At 49.7% G+C, this 25,364-nt stretch overlaps 1 protein-coding gene across 1 annotated transcript in view; it reads right to left on the reverse strand.

Annotated features, from left to right (window-relative positions):
• Positions 1-25,085, reverse strand: part of CDH22 (cadherin 22) — a 79,438-nt gene extending 54,353 nt beyond the window's left edge. The window contains exons 1-2 of the mRNA XM_061125887.1: positions 24,834-25,085; positions 13,340-13,634 (exon numbers count right to left, since the gene is read on the reverse strand). Of these exons, the coding sequence (XP_060981870.1) occupies positions 13,340-13,634; positions 24,834-25,085 (547 nt within the window). The remainder of the gene's footprint in view (positions 1-13,339; positions 13,635-24,833) is intronic.
• Positions 25,086-25,364: the final 279 nt, after the last annotated feature.

Genomic DNA, 25,364 nt, shown 5'->3' on the forward strand with positions numbered 1-25,364 from the left:
TGCGCCTCTCTCTTTTGGCGGCTCCAGCTCCACATCAACCATGTCAGAGTTGCCTGGAGAAGCTGGGAGGAAGAGGTTTGGGCAAGCCCCCTCCCTCTTGATGCTAGGTAACCAGGGGTCTTCTATTCAGGGCCAGGGCATGATCCCAGGCCCCTCCTCTTAAACAGGGAGAAGAGAGAGTAATAGACCCTACTGAGCACTCACTGCATGCCTAGCTTCACCAGCCACTTAAATCCATTATCTCTAATTCTCATAGCATCTCTGAGAGGCAGAATGGACCTCTCTAAATTACAGGTGGGGGAAACAGGGGGAAAGACCTGAATGGGGGCACAGAATGATGAAGTGGTGGGACTTGAACCCAGGACTCTCTAAGGTCAAAGTCCTCTGGAAGCCAGAGTCAGCACAGACACACATGGTGACCCTCGATGGTGGCCCGGTGTACTGAATCACAGCCAGTGACTCTGCCACTTCTTAGCAGTTTGACCTTGGGCCCGTCATGAACCCCGCTTTTGCCTCAGTTTCCTCCTTTGTGAAACGAGGGTGACAGTACCACCAGACTCCTGGGATCGATTTCAGAATTCAAATAGATTTCCGTATTCAGCACCAAGGACAGCGCCTAGCCCACGCTAAGAACTCCGTAAGTGCAGGTTGTTGTCTTCTCAGGAGGCACTGCATGCCTGTATACAAGGGCACAATCAAGCCTCCCTCACAGACATACTGAAATGAGAGACGATTCATACAGCATCAGGTTCATGGTGGGCGCTCAATAAATAGTGGCTGTGTAACTGTTAGGAGAGAGGATCTCCCTGTCACTCTCCTCTGCATGTTGCCCCCACCCCCTGGGCAAGACACAATGCTGGCTTGAGTGAGTCCCCAGGGACATGGCTGAGCTCTCTCTCTCTCTCTCCCTGGATGTATCCCAGGGACTCCCGCAGGGATGATGGAATCATTTCCCCAATCTGGGGTTCTTTATTGCAGCCATTACAGTTAATGCGGACGCATGGGGATGGTGAAGAGTCAGTGATTCATCCCTGGTTCCATAGGCCCCACACTGCCTCCCACCTCCTTCACAAGTCAGCAGCTCCCCAGAATCAGCAGAAAAATGGGTGCCAGGCTTGTGGATGCTGTAGGACCACTTTGTACCATCCCCCTAAGTTTAGCAGATTGCATTTTACAATGCACCATCACGGCTCTTCTCTCCTTCAGTCCTCATGCCAACTCGATGAGGTAGATGCAGTGACATGCTGGCAAATGTTTAACCATTGGCTCTGGGGGACGGAGGGGTGGGGATAAATGCCCTGCTTTGTAGTGTTTGCTGATTTCTACGGTGTAAATACTCTCACCATGGCCAATTTCAAACTACCAATGTGATATCAAGTGGCTTATGAAACTCCTGAAAGTCAATATTTGGCTCTCATGAGCTGATACAAGCCAACTTCAGTATACTCCTGCATCATTTCCATTTTACAGATGAGGAAACTGTTATGCACAGTGAAGGATGACAATGTAAATTAATAATGAATAATAATGAAACCCATTATTACATAAATGTCTTCGATGATAATGATAGATTGTTTATTAAATAACTACCTTGCACTACATGTTATAATAAGCTCTTTATGCATAGTATCTTACGGAATTCATATAATAGAGTCTTGAAGTAAGCTCTATTAAGATTTCTACTTTGCAGATAAGGAAATGGAGGCTGAGTGAAGTTTAATAAAGAACCCCTTTTGTCTCAATTTCATCATCTGTGAAATGGGGGTACTCAGGACCATTGTGAGAACTCAAATAGATTTCCTTGCTCAACAGCTGGGACAGTGCCTGGCTAAATTCATCCGGCAAGGAAATAGGAGAGGCAAGGTTCAAACCCAGGTCGATCTGATGTCAAAACACACACGTATCTTGCCTTATAAGGTAGTAGGTTGGGGATCAATAGAAGTAGTAGATAGGCAAGTGAGAGAAGAGTGGAAGAAAGGACAGAAAGGAAGAGCAGGAGGAGAGCGAGGAACTGGATTCAGGATTCTCCCTCCCTGGTATTTAGTTCAAGCCCAGACTTTCAGAAGCAGGGCTGGGATTGGCTAGAATGAGCCATTCGCCGTCCGTGGGGATGCCCCCAGCCCTTCTGCTATTTGAGGTTAAGGGCCTAATTCCAGACTGTCGTAGGAAGGATTGCCCAAAGGATTCTTGCATAAACAGGATCTCAGAACTCCAGGGCTCCATGTAGAATGTTGGATATGGAAAGGCTGCTCCTTGGAAAGCACAGAAACCAGTGGTTCTCAACCTGGCTGCACATTAGAATCTCTTAGGAGCTTTAAAAGAGAACTGATGTTGAGCCCCAACCCAGATTAATTTAATAGCACTCCCTTGGGGGTGGAGCACAGGCAAGGGTATTTTAAAAGCTCCAACAGTGATTCTAAAGTGCATTCCAGACTGAGAACTGATGCCCTAGATGCAACCCCTGATTGAACTGATGAGGAAACAGAGTCACAGAGAGACTCAGAGCCTTTCCCCAGGTCAAGTCACTAGTAAACGGTAGGAAAAGATTCCAACCCACATCTCTGTAGCCAGCATGTCGCCCTCCTGGACTCACTGTGCCTGCACTGAGACTGACACCCAAAACGAAGCAGCAAGGATGACACAAGCCACCAAATCAGCATAAGAAGTTGGACAGCCCTACAAAGAGATGCCCCTTGCAACTCCATGGAGACATGGGACTTTGGCATCAGAGAGTCCTGGGTTCAAATCCCACCACTTCCTCACTCTGTGCCCTCAATCAAGTCTTTCCCTTGTTTGGCCTTTTTCCTCATCGATAAGTTAGAGGGTCACACTCTGCCTCTCAGAGATGTTATGGGGGTTAGAGATGATGGATTTAAGAGGCTGGTAAAGCCAAGCATTTAGTAAGTGCTCAGTAAGAGTTTATTCCTTTCTCTTCTCTCTATATGGTCAGAAGATCTCTGGGGCTGTGTCTTTGCCCCTGAGTGGGAGACTCCTGGGCACCAGATTCAGGAGGGCTGGGGCTTGCCCACCCTTCATTTCTAGTTTATCTGGGTGGCTCTGACATTGTTTATCCTGGGTCCAGAACTAGAATCCATGCTCTGGCTCCCAGGTCAGAACGCTTTCTCTTCTCCCTTTAACCCTTGCTGTTTATGAAATCCAACTGAGGCCCAAACATGGGCCCCAGAACCCCAAGCTGCTCAGGGAGAAGGTGGTGCCAGGTGGAGTGGAGGTCAGGGGTTGAAGACAAATTCTCATTCCAGCCCTGTCCTTGGCTCTCTGTATGGCTATGGGACAACTACCCCAACCTGACTGGGCCTCAGTTCCCCTTCTGTAATATGGAGATAACATTTTATGCTTCCTGTATCCTGGATGAGGGAGACCCCTTGATGAGATGAAAGGGATGAAACGCTTTGGAAAAGAACAGAGTCCTCAACCGAGATGACCAAGTGTCATTATTATGAAGATGTTAGTAATTATTATCATCCTGTTTCTTCCCTACATCCCTCTGCTGCCCTGCTGGGCCCGGGGAAACCCTTGGCTCACATTTAGCTTCTCAAACATTTTTGAAAAATGAGTCCCACCCCCTGCTGCTGCTAGAACTGCGTGGAATGCTTTCTATTAAAAATTAAAAACCACTTGTCGAGTCCCTGGGAACATTCAGATTACACAGGAAACAAGTCCCTTCTCAAACTCCCCCTCTTACCTCCGCCCCCCGCCCCTGTCAACTCTCTCTTTGCTCATCACTTACAATGCCGGCTCACTGCACGGGCCTCAACTCCGCTTCTGGCTGCCCAGTCAGGGCAGCCTAATGTAGACGAATGATACACAGGAGGTGCAGGAAAGTGGTTGCATGGATGCGGGGTCAGAAGATAGAGGGGGAGGAAGCAGGTCAAGAGACAAGTGACAGAGAAGGCGGCATACAGAGATGCGGTGAGAAAGTGGGTCAGAGACTGAGAAACAAGAAACAGAGATGCAGAGAGATGGACAGAAAGAAGTGCCAGAAACAGAGGTAGCCAGACAAGTGGGGAGAAATTAGAATAGAGAGAGAGAGATGAGGGCCAAAGAGGCAGATATACATATATATACAACGAGAGAGAGAGACAGAGACGGGGACAGAAAGAGATCGCCATGGACTCACCCAGGCAGGCAACACTTGAGTGTGTGTGTGTGCGTGGATCTCATCTACCACCCTGAGAAAGGGGGATTCTTCTTTTGTTCCAAATTGAGTCCCATTGACTCTTCCATCCTCTCCACATTCAAGTGGGATCCTCTGTGGAGCAGTCTGGTCACCTCGTTTATTCGGTGCAGCAACATTCTAAGTTTCTGCAGTAGCATCCCTTGGCCAGTTGCAGAAAGCAAATATTTTTGGCTTATGATTCAGTTCTATTCGGTCACCCAAGGTATACAGAGCACCTACTATGTGCTAGACCCTTGAGGGTAGGATGCCACATTTGTCACCTTTGTACTCACTGACATGTGGGCACGTGGCCTGGCAGAGAGGGGCTGCTCATGTTTGCTGAGGGATTTGTTGATGGAAAAGACAAGAGAATGAAGTGAAGCTGGGGCCTGTGCTCCTCTCTGCCACCTCTCTCCACCAGAAACCTCCTGCCCCTTTTCTCCCCATCCTGAGTGGTGAGAGCCAGTGCCGTTGCTAGGCAAGGAGATATTGCACATATAGATCTTCCTGGACTTTAATTAAAAACATCTTTAGAAGGTGTCTCTGCAGAGGCCAGCAATTGATTCCTGGCTTGGGCCTGAGGGCTGTTGAGCCACACTCTCTCCAGCAGCAGGTGGGACAGTCAGAGGCTCCCAGCCTTCCCTGCCCTCCCCAAACAGGACCTCTGGGAAGCACACTGCCCCCTGCCTTCCTCCTCTCCTCTCTGCCACCGTCCTCTCAAGCACGGGCCCTGGCAATCAGATAGTATGTCCTCCCGATTTTATCTCCCCCTCCCCTCTCAGGCCTCAGTTTCTTCAGCTGTAAAATGAGGGTATCTACACTTAACCCAAGAGAGTTTCTGGGAGGATGAAATGAGATTAGGGGTGTGAAAGTGCTTTGTAAGCTGTAAAGTCCTGTGCACACTAAAGAGATGGTTGTGGCTGTTTCTCATGCCCACTGAGGCAAGTAGCTTAGGTTCTGGATCCAGGCTCTGGGTCCAGTTCTGGCTCCAGCTCTTACTATGGAACCTCAGGCAAGTTACTTTATCTCTCTCCACATTTATCTCCTCATTGGTAAAATGAGGACAGTAATACCTGCCCTGCCTATCCCCCAGGATTGTGAGAATAAAGGGAAATAGCTTTGTGAAAACAGTGTTGGCTGATAGCTGTTATTTAGTGGATGTCCCGAGAAGTGCAGACTGTACTACAAAAGAGTCTTTTTCCATCTATTATAGATGCTGCTCACAGAGGGATTGCAATATCGGGAAAGCGGCTGTGGCAGGGCCCCTGTCCATTTCCACAGTCTGTTGAGCCCTAATCTCAGGGTCCAGCAATGCCAATCCTATGGCATATGTGCCTCCATAGTCTCCTTCCTTTGCTCCCAGCAGACATCACTAATCGATTGTGGTATTTTTTTCTGCTAAACCTGAATGAGACCTCAGACACCTTCTCAACACAGCCCTATGACCAGTTGACCAGAGCTGGCACCAGAGATGAAACTGATCTGCTAACACTTTGAGGACAGTGGCAGTATCTTGCTTATCTTTGCATCCTCACATACCTAGCAAAGGACCACATACATAGTAGGCACTATTATGTATTTACTGAATTAAAGCAACTGCTTATTTTTCTATCCCATTTGGGCTATATATATATATATAAAGTAGGTACTAATAAATGTTTGCTTAGTTGGGTGACTCATCTTTGCAACCCCTACAGACCCAAGTACACTGAAGGCCTTGTATATAATGGGTGCTAATAAACATGTGTGGATTTAATTCAATTACTTATCTTTACATCCCCAGTGGTGCCCTGAATAAAGTAGTGGGTAATAGATGTGGATTGAACTTCTCATTTCTGTATCCTCAACAGTGTCAAGGATTTTGTCTTACACATAGTTGGCATTAATAAGTAGGTGGAGTTGAACTGGGCATGGGAGCCCTGTGAAATGCTCTTGCTGTCCACTGGTCAGGTTCTGCCAGCCTACATAAGGGATCTGGGCCCCCCAGCAACAGGAGATTATCTAGTCTAACGCTTCCATACCAAAACTCACTCCCTTGTTGATTTCACCCAGCCTCAAGCTTTAAATTCTTGCTTTGCTGATGACTTCCAAAGTGGTAACTCTAGCCCTCATCTTGCTTCTGACCTCCCGACTTGGAGATCTAACTGTCCCCTTGACAACTCCACTTGGATTTCTAGTAGACATCTCAGTCTGCTGCTGCTGCTGCCTAAAGATGTCCAATTAGGAACTCTTAATTTTGTGCTGCAAATTTGCTCATTGTGGAGCATTTCCCACCTCAGCAATAGCAGTTTCATCCATCCATTTGCTCAGATCAAAAACTCAGCCTCATCCTTGTCTTCTCTCTCTCTCACTCCCCTCATCCAATCCCTTACAAACCCTGTTGGTCTGCATTCAATATACATCCAGAATTCAAGTCACCATCACCTCCTGCCCCAATTACAGATGTCTCCTCACCAATCCCCCTACTTTCACCCTTAACCCCTATAGCTTAGTTTCAGCCAACAGATCATCTTTTAAAAATCTACGTTGGATCATAGAATTCCTCTGCCCCACCCTGTCTTACTCAAAGCACAACCACAAAGCCTTCAGCAGCTACAAAAGTCCTATGTGGTCCAGCTTCCGGTATCTCTTTTGACCTCCTTGTACCCTCTCCCCTTCCTTTATTCCTCTTTTCGGCCACACTGACTTCTTTGCTATTCCTCAAACATGAGAAAACACATTACGCTTCAGGACCTTTGCACTTGCTGTTTCCTCTTCCTGGAACATTCTTCCTCTAGCTTAGTTTTTGCGGATCTTTTGTGCAAGAATTCTTCAGTTGTGGTGCAGGCTTGGTTGGTTCCTCAAGTGTCCCCTGAACCAGCAGCATCAGCATTGGCTTTGACAACATCTTTGTTAAAAATGCCAACATTTCTAATAGACCAGATGTGCTGGGCTTCCCTGGTGGCTCAGATGGTAAAGAATCTGCCTGCAATGTAGGAGACTCAGGTTCGATGCCTGAGTCAGGAAGGTCCCCTGGAGAAGGGAATGGCAGCCCACTCCAATATTCTTGCCTGGAGAATCCCATGGACAGAGGAGCCTGGCAAACTACAGTCCATGGGGTTGCAAAGAGTGGGACAAGACTGAGTGACTAACACTGAATCAGAAACCCTGGGGGTAGAGGGGAGCCTTCTGCGCTTTAACAAGTCCTCCAAGTACAATAAACTTTGCAAACCACTGTTTCACATGAACCTCACCAAGATGGTGGAGTAGAAGGACGTGTGCTCATCTTCTCCTACGAGAACTCCAAAATTACAAGTCGCTGCTGAACAACCATTGACAGGAGAATGTTGGATCCCACACAAAAAAAAGATACCCCACGTCCAACGGCAAAGGAGAAGCCCCAGCAAGACTGTAGGAGGGGCAAAATCACATTTAGAGTCAAACCCCATATCTGCCAGAGACACTCGGAGGGCTCAAACAAACCCTGTGCACACCAGGACCCAGAGGCCCCACAGAGACCAAACCAGAGCTGCATTTGAGTGTCTCCTGCAGAGGTATGGGTCAGCAGTGGCCTGCTGCAGGGGCAGGGGCTCTGGGTGTGGCAGACCTGGGTATAGCATAAGCCCTCTTGGAGGAGGTCATCATTAACCCACCATAGAACCACCAGAACTTACACTGGACTGGGAAACAGACTCTTAGAGGGCACAAACAAAACCTTGTGTGCACCAGGACCCAGGAAAAAGGAGCAGTGACCTCACAAGAGACTGACCCAGACTTGCCTGTGAGTGACCACGAGTCTCCAGCGGAGGCATGGGTCAGTGGTGACCTGCTGCAGGGTCAGGGGCACTGATGCAGCAGTGGGTGCACTGGACCTTTTGAAGGAGGTCACCGTTATCCTCATTACCTCCACCATGGTTTGGCCTCAGGCCAAACAACAGGGAGGGAACACAGCCCTGCCCATCAACAGAAAATTGGATTAAAGATTTACCGAGCATGGTCCCGCCCATCAGAACAAGACCCAGCTTCCCCCTCAGTCAGTCTCTCCCATCAGGAAGCTTCCACAAGCCTCTTATCCTTATCCATCAGAGGGCAGACAGAATGAAAACCACAATCACAGAAAACTAACCAATCTGATTACAAGGACCTCAGCCTTGTCTAACTCAGTGAAACTATGAGCCATGCCATAGCCACCCAAGACAGACGGGTCATGGAGGTGAGTTCTGACAAAATGTGGTCCACTGGAGAAGGGAATAGCAAACCACTTCAGTATTCTTGCCTTGAGAACCCCATGAACAGTATGAAAAGGCAAAAAGGACACTGAAAGATGAACTCCCCAGGTTGGTAGGTGCCCAATATGCTACTGGAGATCAGGGAAGAAATAACTCCAGAAAGAATGAAGAGACAGAGCCAAAGCAAAAACAATACCCAGCTGTGGATGTGACTGGTGATGGAAATAAAGTCCAATGCTGTAAAGAGCAATATTGCATAGGAACCTGGAATGTTAGGTCCATGAATCAAGGCAAATTGGAAGTGGTCAAACAGGAGATGGCAACATTGACATTTTAGGAATCAGTGAACTAAAATGGACTGGAATGGGTGAATTTAACTCAGATGACCATTATATCTACTACTGTGGGCAAGAATCCCTTAGAAGAAATGGAGTAGCCATCATAGTCAACAAAAGAGTCCGAAATGCAGTACTTAGATGCAATCTCAAAAATGACAGAATTACCTCTGTTCGTTTTCAAGGCAAACCATTAAGTATCACAGTAATCCAAGTCTATGCCCCGACCAGTAATGCTGAAGAAGCTGAAGTTGAACAGTTCTATGACGACCTACAACACCCAGAAAAGATGTCCTTTTCATTATAAGGGACTGGAATGCAAAAGTAGGAAGTCAAGAAGCAACAGTTAGAATTGGACAGGGAACAACAGACTAGTTCCAAATCGGGAAAGGAGTACGTCAAGGCTGTATATTGTCACCCTGCTTATTTAACTTATATGCAGAGTACATCATGAGAATGGGCTGGATGAAGTACAAGCTGGAATCAAGATTGCTGGGAGAAATATCAATATCAGATATGCACATGACACCACCGTTATGGCAGAAAGTGAAGAAGAACTAAAGAGCCTCTTGATGGAAGTGAAAGAAGAGAGTGAAAAAGTTGGCTTAAAACTCAACATTCAGAAAACTAAGATCACAGCATCTGGTCCCATCACTTCATGCCAAATAGATGGGGAAACAGTGGAAACAGTGAGAGACTTTATTTTGGGGGGCACCAAAATCACTGCAGATGGTGACTACAGCCATGAAATTAAAAGACGCTTACTCCTTGGAAGGAAAGTTATGACCAACCTAGACAGCATATTAAAAAGCAGAGATGTTACTTTGCCAACAAAGGTCTGTCTAGTCAAAGCTATGGTTTTTTCAGTAGTTATGTATGGATGTGAGAGTTGGACTATAAAGAAAGCTGAGCACCGAAGAATTGATGCTTTTGAGCTGTGGTGTTGGAAAAGACTCTTGAGAGTCCCTCGGACTGTAAGAAAATCCAACCAGTCCATCCTAACGGAAATCAGTCCTGAATATTCATTGGAAGGACTGATGCTGAAGCTGAAACTCCAATACTCTGGCCACCTGATGCGAAGAACTGATTCATTGGCAAAGACCCTGATGCTGGGAAAGATTGAAGGCAGGAGGAGAAGGGGATGACAGAGGATGAGATGGTTGGATGGCATCACCGACTCAATGGACATGAGTTTGAGCAAGCTCTGGGAGTTGGTGATAGACAGGGAGGCCTGGTGTGCTGCAGTCCATGGGGTCGCAAAGAGTCGGACACAGCTGAGCAACTGAACTGAGAACTGAGTTTCACATAGCTCTTTGGTCCACTCTCTTGGTTCCTTCAGACCTTGTTCAAATGTTCTCTTATAAAAAACGAAGGCCTTACGTCCCTACTTCCCTGGTGGTTCAGTGGTTACGAATCCACCTTGCAGTACAGAGGATGTGGATTCAATCCCTGGTAGGGGAACTAAAATCCCACAAGCCTTGGAGCAACTAAGCCTGTACCACAACTAAAGAAGCCTTGCGCTGCAACAAAATATTCGTGTGATACAGCGAAGATGCAGCCAAATAAGCGAATAAATACAGAAAAAGAAAGGTCTCTCCTGACCCCTCTGTCTAAAATAGCACTCCCCCAATATAAGTCCCAATTCCCCTCACACTTACACCAGAGGGTGTATTTATATCTTGACTTGTTTCTTTCTTTCCTATCTCTCTCCCTGCCCTAGATGTAGGCTTTCTAAGAATCTCCGATGCCTGAAACAGTCTCTGGCACAGAGTAGGCTCTCAGTAAACATTTGGGCATGAATGAGCCTGCTCTGTGCTCAGAAGGGAACCTGGGGCCCAGAGAAGAGCAGGGGCTTTCCCGAGGTCACGCGGGGCGCCAGGCTTCCTGACTGTCAGATGCAGGACCCGCGCTGCAGCGTTAGGCTCAGCGTGGCTGGCGTGCCCCTCCTTAGAAGCGTGGCTCATTGGAGGCCCCCGGCACACTTCCCTTCCCTTTTAAGCTGTGAGTGGTTTAATTTGTGAGCGCCGCTGCCTTTCATGTCCCAAGCCGTGTCCCGCTCCCTCTGATCTCCGAGGCCGCCCAGACCCCGGTGCCGCTTGTCGGCCCCGCCCCCCTCAGCCCAGATCAGGAGGCTCAGTAATTGTGACTGATTTTCAAAGCTGCCTGGAGTCTCCGTAAGCACCCAAGTGTCGGATTTGCTTTTCCTTCAAAAAGTTGCTCAAATGAAATAAACTAATTTAATTTCTGCTTCCTCCTCCCCCTTCCTGGGTTCCCCTGGCTTGTCCGAGTTAAATCCCCACTATTTCCTGAGCAGAATGTCAGAATCAGTGGACCGGGAAACCGGGGTGAGGTGGGGCGGGGGTTCCTTGCGGCTGGGCTCATCAAGCTAGGGGCTGGCTCAGCCTCCCACTCTCTGGGTGACCTTGAGTGAGTCCTTGCGCTTTTCTTGGTCTGACTTTCCCCATGAGTAACACAAGAACCTTGACACTCCAAAAGCCTGGGAGCCCAACCCAGCGATCTGCTGGGTCATTGACTTGCTATGTGACCGTGGGTCACATCATCTCTTCTCTCTAAGCCTTCGTGTTTCCATCTGTTCAATAGGGATGCTGACATCAGTCCTGCCACCTCTCAGAGTCAAAGTGAGAGTGAAGTGGTGATGGGCAAGCCAGCATGGGGTATATGGGACTATAACTCTCTCTGGGCCCCTCATTCCCATCCACTCTCCACCCTGAGGCAGAGGGAGGCTTCCAAAATGCAAGTCTGCCCACTTACTTTCTTGCTTAAGCTTTTCCCAGGCTACCTGCTTCCCTCAAGTCCTTTGCATGAGTTCAGCTTCCTCCTCTAGCCTCATCTTTCGCCATCTTTCTGGCTTTTCCATGTGGAAACATGCAGTTCACTTTTGAGTGAAGAGAGACAGGACTATGTCTCTTTTGCCAGAGTTTGAGTCCAGGAGTAAGGGCTGCCAGACTTGGGAAATCAGAGGCTTCATAAGCTACCTCTGACTTGCAGTGTGACCTGAGACCCGTCACGGCTCTTCTGAGCCTCAGTTTCCCCACTTGCAAAACTGATTTCTAAGTACTGCCTGGGTCTCTGTCATGGACAACCTCCAAATTTATCTCTCTACCTCAGACCTTGCAGCTGAAACTGGATACTGAACTGCCTTTTTCAAGATCTCTCCTTGGCTTTCTAATAAATACTTTCAACTTAGTTCATCTAACCAAACTCATGATTTCCCTCCATCCCCACAAATCTGTTTCTCCCACTGTTTCTCCCATCTCAGTAAATGGAGATTCCATCTATTTAATTGCCCAGGTCAAAATCTCGGTAGTCATCCTTGAATTTTCTTTCTCTCACACCCCACATCCAATCCATTAGCAAATGCTTTCAGCTCTACTTTCGAAATATATCTAGAAGCCGACCTCTTTTCAGTACCCTTACTGGTACCACCTTGTTCCAAGCTACCATCATTTCCTGCCTAGGTAATTGCAATATCCTTGTCAACGAGCTATCTGCTTCTGCCTTTCCCCCACCTCTCCATCTAATCTTCACGGAACAGTCACAGGATCCTGTTCAAATTAAGTCATGTCATGTCACTCTTCTGAACAAGCCCCTCCACTGACTTCCCAGCTTGCTGAGCATAAAACGCAAAACCTTGACTATGATCACACGGCTGCCTGATCTGGTCTCTTCTCTGCTTCCCCTCAGAGGGAAGTCAGCCCTGAAACCTTTGCATATACTGTTCCCACTGCCTGGACTGCTGTTCCCTGGGCGCAGGTTCTCACTTCTTTCGAGTCTTTGCTTCAGTGTCTTCTTCCCAACCCCAGGATCGGTTTGTTAACTTGCTTCCTGCCTGTCTTCCTTGACCAGAATATCCCTTCCATGAGAGCAGAGAGGCTGGTCTGCCTTCTCCACGCTGTGTCCCAGGTACCTATGCATATTTGTTAAAAGAATGAATGAATTCATTCAGCAGACACATAACCTGTCAAATGCATGCACAGGTCTTAAAGGCCGTGCACATCTGCGCACGCGTGAGAACATGGTATGCACAGCAGACAACACCAGCACACCTGTGTGTGTGTGAACACCAACCCACACCCACATTCACACCCTCGCCGTTCCCTGTTCTCCCACCATCCTTTGTGCTCACTGTCTTCTCTGGTTCACTCCCTTCTCTTCCATTACCGCCTGCTTGCTCATTACCTACCGATTTGCCCCATCTAGAGAAGCCAGGGGTGACCGCACTTTTCCCCAAGAAACCAAGTTCCTCTGGCCTCTGATGAGCAGCTGCAGAGCTGGAAGGCCAAGAAGGAGGCAGTGCCTTGGCCAAAGAGATGGAATGTGTTCTAGGACCCAGGGCCACTGTTCCCTGTCCAGCCTGGCTTGCAGGTGACTTAGGCTAATGTGGTGGGGAAGGTGGTAGTGGCCGGCTTGCTCCTCAGCCCACGACTCCAGTTTCTACCAGGAGCCCTGGGCTAAGTGATTGTCCAGGACCGTGCCTGGGCAACTGGGCTCACAGCTGTGCCCTGACTCCCCTCCCCCCAGCAGGCTCCCTCGCTCAAGCCAGCTGCTCCCCTTCCCCTCTTGCTGGCTCATCCCACCCCCCGGAGCCCACCGCCCACCTGTGGGTGAGAGCTCAGCCACGCTGCCAATGTAGGGGCCGTGCAGGAAGCGGGGCTCGCTGTCGTTGATGTCCTGCACCTTGATGATGAACTCCGACTCGGGCTCCAGCAGGCGGTTGGTGGCACGGTCCCGAGCCTGAGCCCGCAGTGTGTAGAAGGTCTTCTGTTCCCGGTCTAGGCGCTCCATGGCGTGGATGTCGCCCGTCAGCTCGTCGATCAGGAAGATGGTCCCAGCGCCCTCGCCCGAGATGGTGTACTTGATGGCCCCGTCACCCTCGTCTGAGTCCGAGTGGATCTGGGGAGGCAAGGAGGAAGGCAGAATGGAGGCCTGGGTGGCAGCTTCTTTTGGCGCCCCACTCCTCCACCAAGTCCCACTGGGGGCCTCGTCCTAAGCACATCTCTTCTTTGACATACCCATGCTTCAGTGAAGTCACTGAGGCTGGGGAAACCAAACGTCATCCCAGTCCCAGGCCTCACTGTCTGGTCTGGCATGTTCCACTAGCCCTCCATGGCTCTTCCTGCCCCAACCCTGCCCCTGTAATTGACCTTCCCCCCTACGGCCAGAGATATCAGCCTCAGAGGCAGATCTGAACAGGTCCTCCTGTGCAAGCAATCTTCTATGGCTCCCTATCACTCTTACAAAGAAGTCACAGCCACCTCCACACCCCTCTTCTTCTTTTCGTGTCCTGCCTTATTTCTCTGTCTACTGAAAGTCTCCTCATCCTGCAAGGCTTGCCACATCTTGCAAGTTTAAATGCCACCTCTTCTCAAAAGCTTTTTTTTGGACCCACCCCCACCCCCATTCCCACTCCACCTCCAACTCTGCCATTCTGCTCCAAGATCTTTGCAAGACGTCAAGCCATCGTTATCACGTTCGCTGTAGCCATGCTTCTTAAATCTTAATGTGCATGCAAATCACCCAAGATCTTGGTAAAAAGCAGATTCTGACCCAGGGAGTTTGGAGTGGGGCCTCAGAATTTGCATTTTTAGCAAATTTCCAAGCTGCTGTCCATGACCCTCGCTGGAGTGACAGGTCTAGGGTCCCTAGGCTCCAAGCCCTCAGAAGTATCTTCTTACTTCTCCGGAGAGCAGCCTCAGGGCTTGGCATATGGTGGGGACAGGGATTGGAAGGACAGAGGGGAAAGGGAGATGCAAACTGGAGGAGTGCCTACCATGTGCCAGGCAGTGTGCTGAGCAATTTACATATTTATTTGGTGCACAGTTCTTTAAAAAGAAAATCACTATTAGAGTAGGTTTTGCTATCTTCACTTTGCAGATTTTTTTTTTTCATTTCCCTACTGAGGACTAGAAAAATGGGATGAATTGCTCAAGGTCAGACCACTGGAGGAACTGGCCTGGTCCACAGCCTGGGCTTTCTCACTCCATCCTCACGCCTCCTGGGAGGAGCCCATGGCAGAGGGAAGGAGCAGTATAGCTTGGTCCAGCCTTGGTGCCAGCATCACCTCCCTGTGAGTTCTTGCACAAGTCACTACCTCTCTGGGCCTCAGGTCCCTCCTCTGTAACACGCGGAGCATAATAGCACCTCCTCCTAGAGGTGCCGGAGGGTGGCACGTCTGCGTGCTGAGTGGCTTCAGTTGTGTCCGACTCTGTGTGACCCCATGGACTGTAGCCCTCCAGGCTCCTCTGACCATGGGATTATCCCAGGCAAGAATAGTGGAGTGGGTTGCCATTTCCTCCTCCAGGGGATCTTCCCAACTCAGGGATCGAACATGTGTCTCTTACATCTCCTGCATCGGCAGAAGGGTTCTTTACCACTAGCACCACCTGGGGAGCCCAAATGGAGGGCTAATTGAGTCTAAAGTCCACAAAGGCCCTTAGCACTTGCCTGGCACCAGATGATGTTTACAATATGTAACAGCCAGCCTGGCACTGGCACTGCCTATGGAGTGGTACCACAGCAGAGCCCCTGCTGGCCCAGGTGGGAACACTTTGGATGCTGGATCACAGAGAGGTCCGAGGGGCGGAGGGAGCTGAGGGGAGTGAGGGGAAACAGACTATTTACCGCAGGTAGGGAGCCTCTTCACTATTTTAGCAACTGGTACAACTATACTGGTAGGTACTAGTTGAAAATCAGTCCTGCCTAAGACATAGTAAATGTCCCATAAATGGTAGCTATCATTATTATTATATTATTATTAAATGTTAGCTATATATAACTGGGATTTAATCCAGGCACTGTTAAGCTCCAGAACCCAGGCTGTTTTCACTGCACCGAGATCTCCTGGGCAAGGAACCAGCAGAAAGACTGTTCTCCCACATAGAAACACCCAAGTCCTTATCCTACAACGTGCAAATCTCTCAGGCAGCGCTGAGCAGAAGAAAATGCATCCGAGGAAGTCAGTGACCTTGGGCGGCTCTCTGCTCCTCTCGAAGCTTCCTCCAAGATGAAGCATGAACAAGAGAAGCCGTAAAGGCCCCTTTCAGGCCAGGACGCCATGTACCCCAGCCCACTCAGCAGGATAACAGGTGCCAATGAAGTCATCACGAAGAGGAATAAAAGCCCACCCCCTGCCACGCAGGAGGAGCCCGGGTATAAATTCTGCTGGTGGAACTTTGTGTCTGAAAGGTGGATTATAGAAGTGCCATTTGGAAGATTGAATGGCCCATAAACATTTTCATATTTCATTAGCCGATTAATGGGCATCTCTCTCTTTTTGGCGAGTCTGCTGATTCTCAGCAGAAATTGCGGGGAGTAAATGGAGGCGTCGGGTGGAACCTTTCCGGGTCCCCGTCCTGTTATAGATTGCCCCAATTAATGCCCGTCCTGGGCTCCACTGAGAAGCCTTCTTCCTGTCCAGTTACTGTTAATAGATTTCTCATAAGTGGCTGGATTGTAAAAACCTCATAACTCAGTTTAATACCCCCAATAAAATTATCTCAAGACATCAGCCCTGAATCATCAGCAGTGCTAGAGATGAGGAGACCTGTCTCTCCTGTTTGCTGTTTATGCTGTTCCTCCACCTCTGCCCGGAGGAGGTAGGGACCAGAGAGAGTGAATGGGTTCCTTTTTCAGATGACTTCACCCACTTCCCAGTCAGAGCCGTTGCGGGTTTATTTAATCAGCACACACTCCTCCCCGGAAGTCTGGTGGAATAGATGCCATTTGGAGGAATGCATAACAGCTGTAATCTTATTAGTCTTCATCACCACCCTAATAAGAATGAAATGTCATTCTTAGTTCCATTTACCAGATGAGGAAACTGAGGAACACAGAGGGGAGAGGTCATTTGCTTGGTCACCCAGCTAAGTGCAGGAAGCCAATCTCCTGAACTCATCACTCACGCACGTTGTGATCACACCATCTGTTATTTTTATCCCTCTGGGTCTGTTTTTCCACCTGAGAAATTGGATCAAGCCTACCTGGCACAGATGCGGTGAAGACGAAACAGGAACATGACCTACACACTCTATAGGGTTTCCCTAGAGGCTCAGTGGTAAAGAACCCACCTACAAATGCAGGAGAAACAGGTTCAACCCCTGGGATGGGAAGATTCCCCTGGGGAAGGAAATGGCAACCCACCCCAGTATCCTTGCCTGGGAAATCCCATGGAAAGATGGAGCCTGGTGGGCTACAGTTCATGGGGTGGTAAAAGAGTCAGATATGACTCAGCAACTAAACAATAACACACTCTGTAAGTGATTGTCTCCTTCCCTTTCCATCTCCTGGGTCTCCATCACATCCCTGAAGCCCTTAACATTTTATCTCAGCCTCTGGCCAGGGATCACCTACCAGTGAGCAGTAGAAAGGAGGGAGTGAAACCTAGCGATGATGTCACTGCTATTCTTCCGTGAAGTGTGACAGAGAGCTCATGCTGGGGCCCAGGGACTGCTCTCTGGGGACAGCAGAGTTGGACAGAGCCGGTTAGCCTGTGGAGGAGCTAAGAGCTCAGAGCTGCAGATTCGGGCTGGGTCGGGGCTGCTTCCCACCCGTCACCCACTGCCTGGGTCCTGGTTCTGGAGTGGAGAGGGAGTGGACAGAGGATCCTGGAGGGCTAGAGTCCACAGGGTCACAGAGTCGCACACGACTGAAGTGACCTAGCACACACACACATGCCGCTCATTCTATCCCAGAATGATATTTCTCAAGAATCTCAGCTATGAGGCTGGGATGGGGCTTTTATTTACTGAGCACCTACTACATGCCAGATTGCAAGCCTCTGCAGAAATCTAATTTAACATTGTGGCAGGACTTCCCTGGTAGTCTAAGTGGTTAAGAATCTGCCTGCCAAGGCAGGGGACATGGGTTTGATCCATGGTCCAGGAAGATCCCACATGCCATGGAGCAACTACCATGGCCCACAACTACTGAGCCCATAATCTACAGCCAGTGAGTTGAAACTACTGAGCCCACATACCCTGGAGCCCGTGCACCACAACAAGAGAAGCCACTGCAATGAGAAGCCCATACACCCCATCTAGAGAGTAGCTGCCACTTGCCACAACTAGAGAAAGCCTGGCGCACAGAAAGCCTGTGATGACTGAGCACAGCCAAAAATAAATAAATTTAAAAGAAAACACTGTGGCCCATGTAAATGTCTCCCCATTTTCCAGGAGAACAGACTGAGATAGTCCCAGGTCTGTCTGACTCCAAAGCACAAGTTGGTCCCTCTGCAGCCTTTGGAATCTGGCTAGTCCACTTACAGGGCTTCCCTGTAGCTCAGCTGGTAAAGAATCTGCCTGCAATGCAGGAGACCCCGGTTTGATTCCAGTGTCGGGAAGATCCGCCGGAGAAGGGGATCTCCAGTTTTCTTGGGCTTCCCTTGTGGCTCAGCTGGTAAAGAATCGACTGCAATGCAGGAGACCTGGATTCGATCCCTGGGTTGGGAAGATTCCCCTGGAAAAGGGAAAGGCCGAGCAGATCCCAACTGACCTTCTCGGTCAGGCACAACGGAGCGACTTTCACTTGACTTCACTTAGTCCACTTATAACATTTCTGGTTAAGGAAGAGGGAGAAAGGAAGAGGGGGTGGGCTGGAGGGCAGTCATGGGGCTGCATGGCTTCGACAGAGGCCTGTACCACCCTGTACCCGCAGGCCATGGTCATTGGTGGCCTTTTCAATCTGAGCCTCTATCTCATCATTTGGAAAAGGACTTCAAAATCAGAAGAGGTGATGGGCTTTGGATACTGGAAGAGCCAGGTGCCAGCGTCTGCTCTGTCACCCACTTGTTGCCTGGCCCTGAGTGAGAGGCTACCTTCCTCCAAGCCTCGGTTTTCTCAACAGTAAAAGAGACTGACAGGGCTTCCCCAGAGTCTAAAGATGCACTAGATAACATGTGGGAGCTCCGGGCACTTACTAAGTGCTCACTGAAGACAAGTTGCCTTTCCTCTTCTGGTACCTGACCTCAAGAGAGACTGAGGGTCAACGAGTGCATCCATTCCCCCATCTCCTGACATAATAGCCATAGGCTCAAATCCTGACCCACTGGAGACATGGGGGCCGTTATGCAACATCTTCTTGTCTTTTACTTATTTTTTAAGTATTTGTTTATTATTGTAAGTATTATTACTATATTACACTAATTATATTATTATAAGTACTATATTATTATAAATATTATTATAAGTATTATTTTATTTTATTATTCTTATTTTATTTATTTTTATTTTCTGACCCTGCCACGTGGTATGTGGGATCTTAGTTCCCTGACCAGGGATCGAACCTGCATCACCCGCATTGTAAGTGTGCTGTCTCAACCACTGGACCACCAGGGAAATCCGTCTTCTTGCCTTTTAGACTCAGCTCATTTCCTCCTGCAGGCAGCCCTCCCAGAGGCCCTCCCATTTACCCTCCTCCATGCACACTCCCCTCTGCTCCACATTCGCCTATAACACCTCTGTATTGTAGTCTGTCTCCCCACTTCTCATGGGATTCAGGGGCAGGGACTAACTTTGATTCATCTTTGTCTGAATTCCCCATGCCAGGCATACAATAGGTGTACTGACAACGTATGCAGAGAAAATACAGGGGGAGTGGGAGAGGTGAGTGTGTGTGTGAGAGAGAGAGAGAGAGAGAGAGCAAGTGTGTATGTGAGATGGTGAACTCAGATCCAGCATATGGCTGTTCATTTCCATTTCCCTTGTACCTAGGTTAGGCCACAGCACCAAACATTGAATACATTAGTGAAATATACAACTGTCATTGTGTGTGTGTGCTAAGTCGCTTCAGTTGTGCCCGACTCTTTGCTATCCCATGGACTGTAGCCTGCCAGGCTCCTCTGTCCATGGGATTCTCCAGGCAAGAATACTGGAGTGGGGTGCCATGCCTTCCTCCAGGGGACCTCTCCAACCCAGGGATTGAACCCATATCTCTTATGTCTCCTGTATTGGCAGGAGGAGTCTTCACCACTAGCGTTTACCTGGGAAGCCCTGCAACTGTCATTAGAATTTTGCAACTGTCTTCCAGGATTTCTGGAGGATCCAGTCACTCTGTTCAATCCCAGGTACCCGTGAGCTAGACTAGGATGGACAATCACTAGGCACACTTTTAGACCCTCTACTGTTACCTCCTTGATATTGCATAATGATCTTGTGGCTCAGAGTACATCCTCTCCCCATTGTACAGACTGGCAAACTGAGGCTCACAGAGGGAACACATCCCACCTAAAGCCACACAGCTAACAAGAGGCAGCCCAAGGCCTGTCTGCCTCCACATCCTGGGCTCTTTTCACTGCAGCTATTGGAGACAGCCCCGCAGGGGATTCCCCCTCCCTAAGCCCCAGCCCAGGATCATAAACAACTTGAAAAACACCAGAGTGATGGCTTCTCATCCTGGGGTGGGGGGGTGGGGGGAATGCTGAAAAATGGGATTTACGAGGCCATTAATTACTTCCTCCTAATTAAATCAAAATTAAATGCGAGCAGAGGTACATTTTCCTTATTAAAGACAATTAAACGGACAGTGCGGCTACGCAAATAAAACGAGTCCAGGATTTAAACAGAAAGCAAATCAAATAAAAAGCGTCCCCCAGAATGAGGGATCTGTTCATGCCTGTGCTACTCGTAAACCAGGAGTTCATCAATTTTCTTTAAATATTAGCAACTTAATTAAATCTGCTCTCCTCCCCACTTTAATCCTGCCGTATATCTAAAATAGATCTCACCGCCCACAGGAGTTGGTCATAAGTGCTGACCCCATAATTCTCTTTAAAAAAAAAAAAAAAAAGAATTAAAAATCCTACAAAACCCACATCCAGCTGACAGAAGCCTCAGGGGAAATTACAGTTCGGAAAAGGGATTAGTCAAAGTACCCAGATTGTATGGAAATGTTGGGAGGCCACTCTGAGGGTGGGAGTTGTGAGAAGGTGTAGGGAGGAGGCAGCCCCCGAGCTGTTGGGGGGAGTGGGGGTGGGGGGGCAGGACAGCAGAGGGAATTGTTGGTGTGGGGCCCTGGCGACAACCACAGGGCCCAGTGGTTCCTGCAGGTGCCGACAGGAGCCTGGCGGTGAGTGATGGAGGAGGCGGCTGTAAAATAGGTTACCGTTGGGCGCCTGGGGTTCACTCCACGGATGGTGCTGTTGCTAAGCTACCTTTGGAATTCGACAAGGACGGATGCTCCCAGCGGCTCCCTGGGGTGGGGACCGGGAAGCAGTGAATTAACTGAAACTGTGGAGAAGTCCTTTCTCCCTGATGAGCGAGAGCACGTGGTATGAATGTGTGTGTGTGTGCGTGCATACACAACCACTTGTGCAAATGTGGGACTTGGCTGGAAGGGGAACAGGTGGTTTTCAAGAGGACGAGCTCATCTTCCCAGGGTCGGGGTGGGCTGACGACCACCTCCCCCTACCTTGTGGTGAGAAACTAGCACATCAGGTTGCAAAGAAGGCTTTCGGGATTTGGGGCTGGGGTTCATAACACCGGTGTATACTCAAGGCAGTGGGAAAGTCAGGCAAGATCCATCATAATAGAAGCTAATACTTACTGGGCACATAGAACATGCTCTCTAGGTTCTTGGTATATGCTAGCTCATTGAATCCTCACTGAAACTCTTTGAGAAGGTGCCAGGTACAGCCTCACTCAGCAGATGAGGAAACTTAAGCAGAGAGAGGTTAAATAATGTGCCAAGGTCAGAAAAGGAATGAACAGCAGAACTGAGATTTGAGCCCTGGCAGTCTGGCTCCAGTTGAACAGCAAAGTGAATCAGTTATACATGTACGTAATATACATAGACGTATACATACATCTCTGAAGCACACACTATACCACCTTTCACAAGAAAGGGTGCTTTGGGCCCATGTTCGCAAAGAGATGGAAACTTTTCTCTTCTCCCTGCAAAGAGTGCTTTTCTGGAGGTGGCCTTGAGAGTGAGGGAGGAGGGGCTCTGGGTGAAGATGATGGAGGGGGAAGATAACGTAGTCATGACTGCAGTGGGGATGCTGGGAGAGGCTGCTGTGAGAAGGACCCCTGGGGCTGGGCACAGTGCGGGGCTCATAGAGGGTGTTTAATACAGGACTACTATGCAGCACAGGGAACTCTCTTCAGTGCTCTGTGATGACTTATACGGGAAGAGAATCTAGAAAAGAGTGGGCAGATGTATAACTGATTCACTTTGCTGAACACCTGAAACTATCACAACACTGTAAATCAACTATACACCGATAAAAGTTTAAAAAAAAGATTGCATTGGAGGAATTCCCTGGTGGCCCAGTGGTTAAGACTCCATGCTGCCACGGCAAGGGGTGTGGGTTCGATCCTCGGTCAGGGAACTAAGATCCCATATGCCCCATGGCCAAAAAGTTAAAATAAATAAATAGGGTCAAGATATTACCAAAAAAAAAAAAAAAAACTATTAAAAAATTGCACTGGGGCCAGACCTGGTGTCAGCAGAACCTCACCTCTTGGGGTTGGTTCTACCACCATGTTGGACTCACTCCATCTCTGCTGATCAAAAGTCCCTGGAAAGCTGACTGGCTTCGGCATGATACTCTTCTGGCCTCAGTTTCCCCTTACCAGGAAGGCAGGTACTAGTATGCCCTCCATCACCTAGAGACAGTGGTTCAACGAGACAAGGGTGGTGTTTGACTCATAACAATAATTGCTAGGTGGATGCAGATGGGAAATGGTGAATGAATCAGCATCTGGTTTCTCTCATCTGCTCGGGATGTGGGTGGCTGAGGAGACCTTCTCAGAGCCCCAGCTGGCAGGCAGACAACATGGCCGAGGTGCCTGAGACCACCGTAGCTGACAATCAGGTAGACATGTCAGTCACTCTCTGAGTTTCTGGGCTTTTCCTGGACCCAAATCTCTCTCCCAAGCTTGTAGGTCTTGTAGAGGTTTGGAGAATCAGCACACGGGTTTCAATCCTTGCTAAGCCACTTGCTCACTCTATGCCTGCCTGCTCTGCACCTTGAGTCCATTGTCTACAAAATGGAATGATTTCTACTTTACAGTTTAAGAGTTAAATGCTTCATATGGGAATAATGAGAAAACAACAATAAACAACTAGGGACTTCCCTGGTGGTCCAGCGGTTAAGAATCTGCCTTGGATCAAGCATATGGCTGTTCATTTCCATTTCCCCTGTACCTAGGTTAGGCCACAGCACCAAACATTGAATTATGAGTAATGAAATATACAACTGTCATTGCGTGTGTGCATGCTAAGTCACTTCAGTTGTGCCCGACTCTTTGCAATCCCATGGACTGTAACCAGCCAGGCTCCTCTCTCCATGGGATTCTCCAGGCAAGAATACTGGAGTGGGTTGCCACGTCCTTCTCCAGGGGATCTTCCTGGCCCAGGGATCAAACCCACATCTCTTTCATCTCCTGCATTGGCAGGTGGGTTCTTTACCACAGTGCCACCTGGGAAGCCCACCTCACTCATGCACTATAAACATCTCAACTGTTGACAAGACTCTAAATAAGCCAGGTTCCGTCAGGACATCAAGTCTTTTTATAGGCTATGCCCTCTTCCCATCAGCCCAAACTCCTACTCATATATTAAAACCTAGCTCAGGCATTTAGAAAACACTTCCACAAAGCCAGTCAACAGATACCACTTAATGAAAACCTACTCAGTGCCAGGTGCTGACCTGTGGAGCTTTTTCTGCACCAGGGTGTCTCTGCCTCTACACCATCACACCCATGAGGGGCTTAGGGATTAAAGGGATGAACGAAAGTCCTTCTCAGTTCCATATACTCTTAAGGCATAGACCTTCAGTCACATTAACCAACACTTCCTCAGTTTGAGAAACTAGCTTTCATTCATTCATTCATTCAATGAACAATTTGTGAGCAACGTCTGTGCCAGGCGCTATGGATTTTATGCTGAGCAAAACAAACACAAGCTAATAGGAAAGACATGTATTAATTGCATAATCAAACAAAAACACATACATAATGAAGTGTTATGAAGGAAAGATATGGGGACCTCAAGGGCCACATGCAGGGGGATCCATCCCAGATGGGTGTTATCAGGGATGGCTTCTCTGAGGAAGTGGCATTTCAGTGGAGACCTGAATATGAGATAAAGTCAGCAACAGAAGGAGCAGGATGGGGACTTCCCTGGTGGTCCAGTGGTTGGGAGTCTGCCTGCCAACGCAGGGGACATGGGTTTGATCCCTGGTCCAGGAGGATCCCACATCCTGCGGGGCAACTGGGCCTGTGTGCCACAGCTATTGAGCCTGTGCTCTAGAGCCCAGGAGCTGCAACTACTGAAGCCCGCGCACGCTAGAGTGCGCTTCACAACCAGAGAAACCACCGCAACTTGAGAGTAGCCCCCACTCTGCAACTAGAGAAAACCCATGCACAGCAAGGAAGGCCCAGTGCAGTCAAAAATATAAATAAAAAGAAGGAGCAGGATGGAGCAGTTAGGGGAGGCAAGCAATCGAGGTAGGTAAGGGGGTGTGGGGCTGGCAGAAGCCTGTGGGGGCAGCAGAGGGACCAGGGAAAGGTATCAGAAGGGTGTTGTGGCCCATAACTCAGAGTGTAGCAGGAGATGAGGTTGGAGAAGCCGGATCTTTGCAAGCAGTGGGGCAGAATTTGAACTTGACCCCAAGTGCATGGGAAGCTATGGACGAATTTTGAGCATAGCAGGGAGTCTGTGTGTGACATGATCAGATATGCAAATTCCTTTCTACATTCTGGAAACCCGCTCCAGCGTTCTTGCCTGGAGAATCCCATGGACAGAGGAGCCTGGCTGGCTACAGTCCATGGGGTCGAAGAGTCGGACACGACTGAAGAGAGTTGGCACAGCATGGCATTCTGCACCCCAGCTGGGTCCAGCTACAAGACGGACTGACTTTGCGCCCTACTAGTCCTCTCTGCTCTAAGATGCGAGAGCAAGAGGGTCCAGAGAAGGATGCAGGGCAGGGATGCGAGCAGAGTGAGGGTCCTGTGGTCGGCCCGCCCCATCGGGGCCGCTGGGAGGAGGCAGAAGGGGGTTGGGAGGGGGTGGGAGGGAGCTGGGATCCCTCGAGTCTGCCAGCGGGTGTCTCTGGGGTCCTAGGAGTAGGACGGCGGGTGCTGGGTCCCACTTTACCTTGCCCACGTACAGGGGCTCGGTGCCCGTGTACTCCTCCACCACGAAGAACTGGTTCCACACCCAGCCGCGCTTCACGCGGCCGGCGCCGGGCGCGCCGTCCTGCACCGACGGCGCAGGCGTGCCCGCCGCCCACAGGGCTCCCTGCAGCGGCGGCGGCGGCGGCGGCGGCAGCAGCAGCAGGAGCAGCAGCAGCGCGGGCGACAGCGCGGCTCCCGCCCGGAGCCCCCGGCCTTCAGGCCGCGGCCTCATGCTTGGCCTGCGAGGGGCCCGGGCCCAGGAGCATGGACGGGAGGCACCAGGGTGTCGCCGCTCGGTGGCCAGGACGGAGCGGCGCCGCGGTCACATGGTGGCTCAGCGCGGCCGCCGGGGCGCCGCCCCCGACGGGGCACCCGGACAGGCCCGCGGCCCTGATCGCCGCCCAGCCGCGGGGGCGCCGGGCTGGAGGAGGAGCGGGCGCGACCGCACCCGGGGCATGGACGGCCCCCCGAGGTCCCCGCCCGCGCCCCGCTGGCGCCGGCGCGGCCGGGT

This window comes from Dama dama, chromosome 23 (assembly GCF_033118175.1).
Source record: "Dama dama isolate Ldn47 chromosome 23, ASM3311817v1, whole genome shotgun sequence".
Classification (NCBI taxonomy): domain Eukaryota; kingdom Metazoa; phylum Chordata; class Mammalia; order Artiodactyla; family Cervidae; genus Dama; species Dama dama.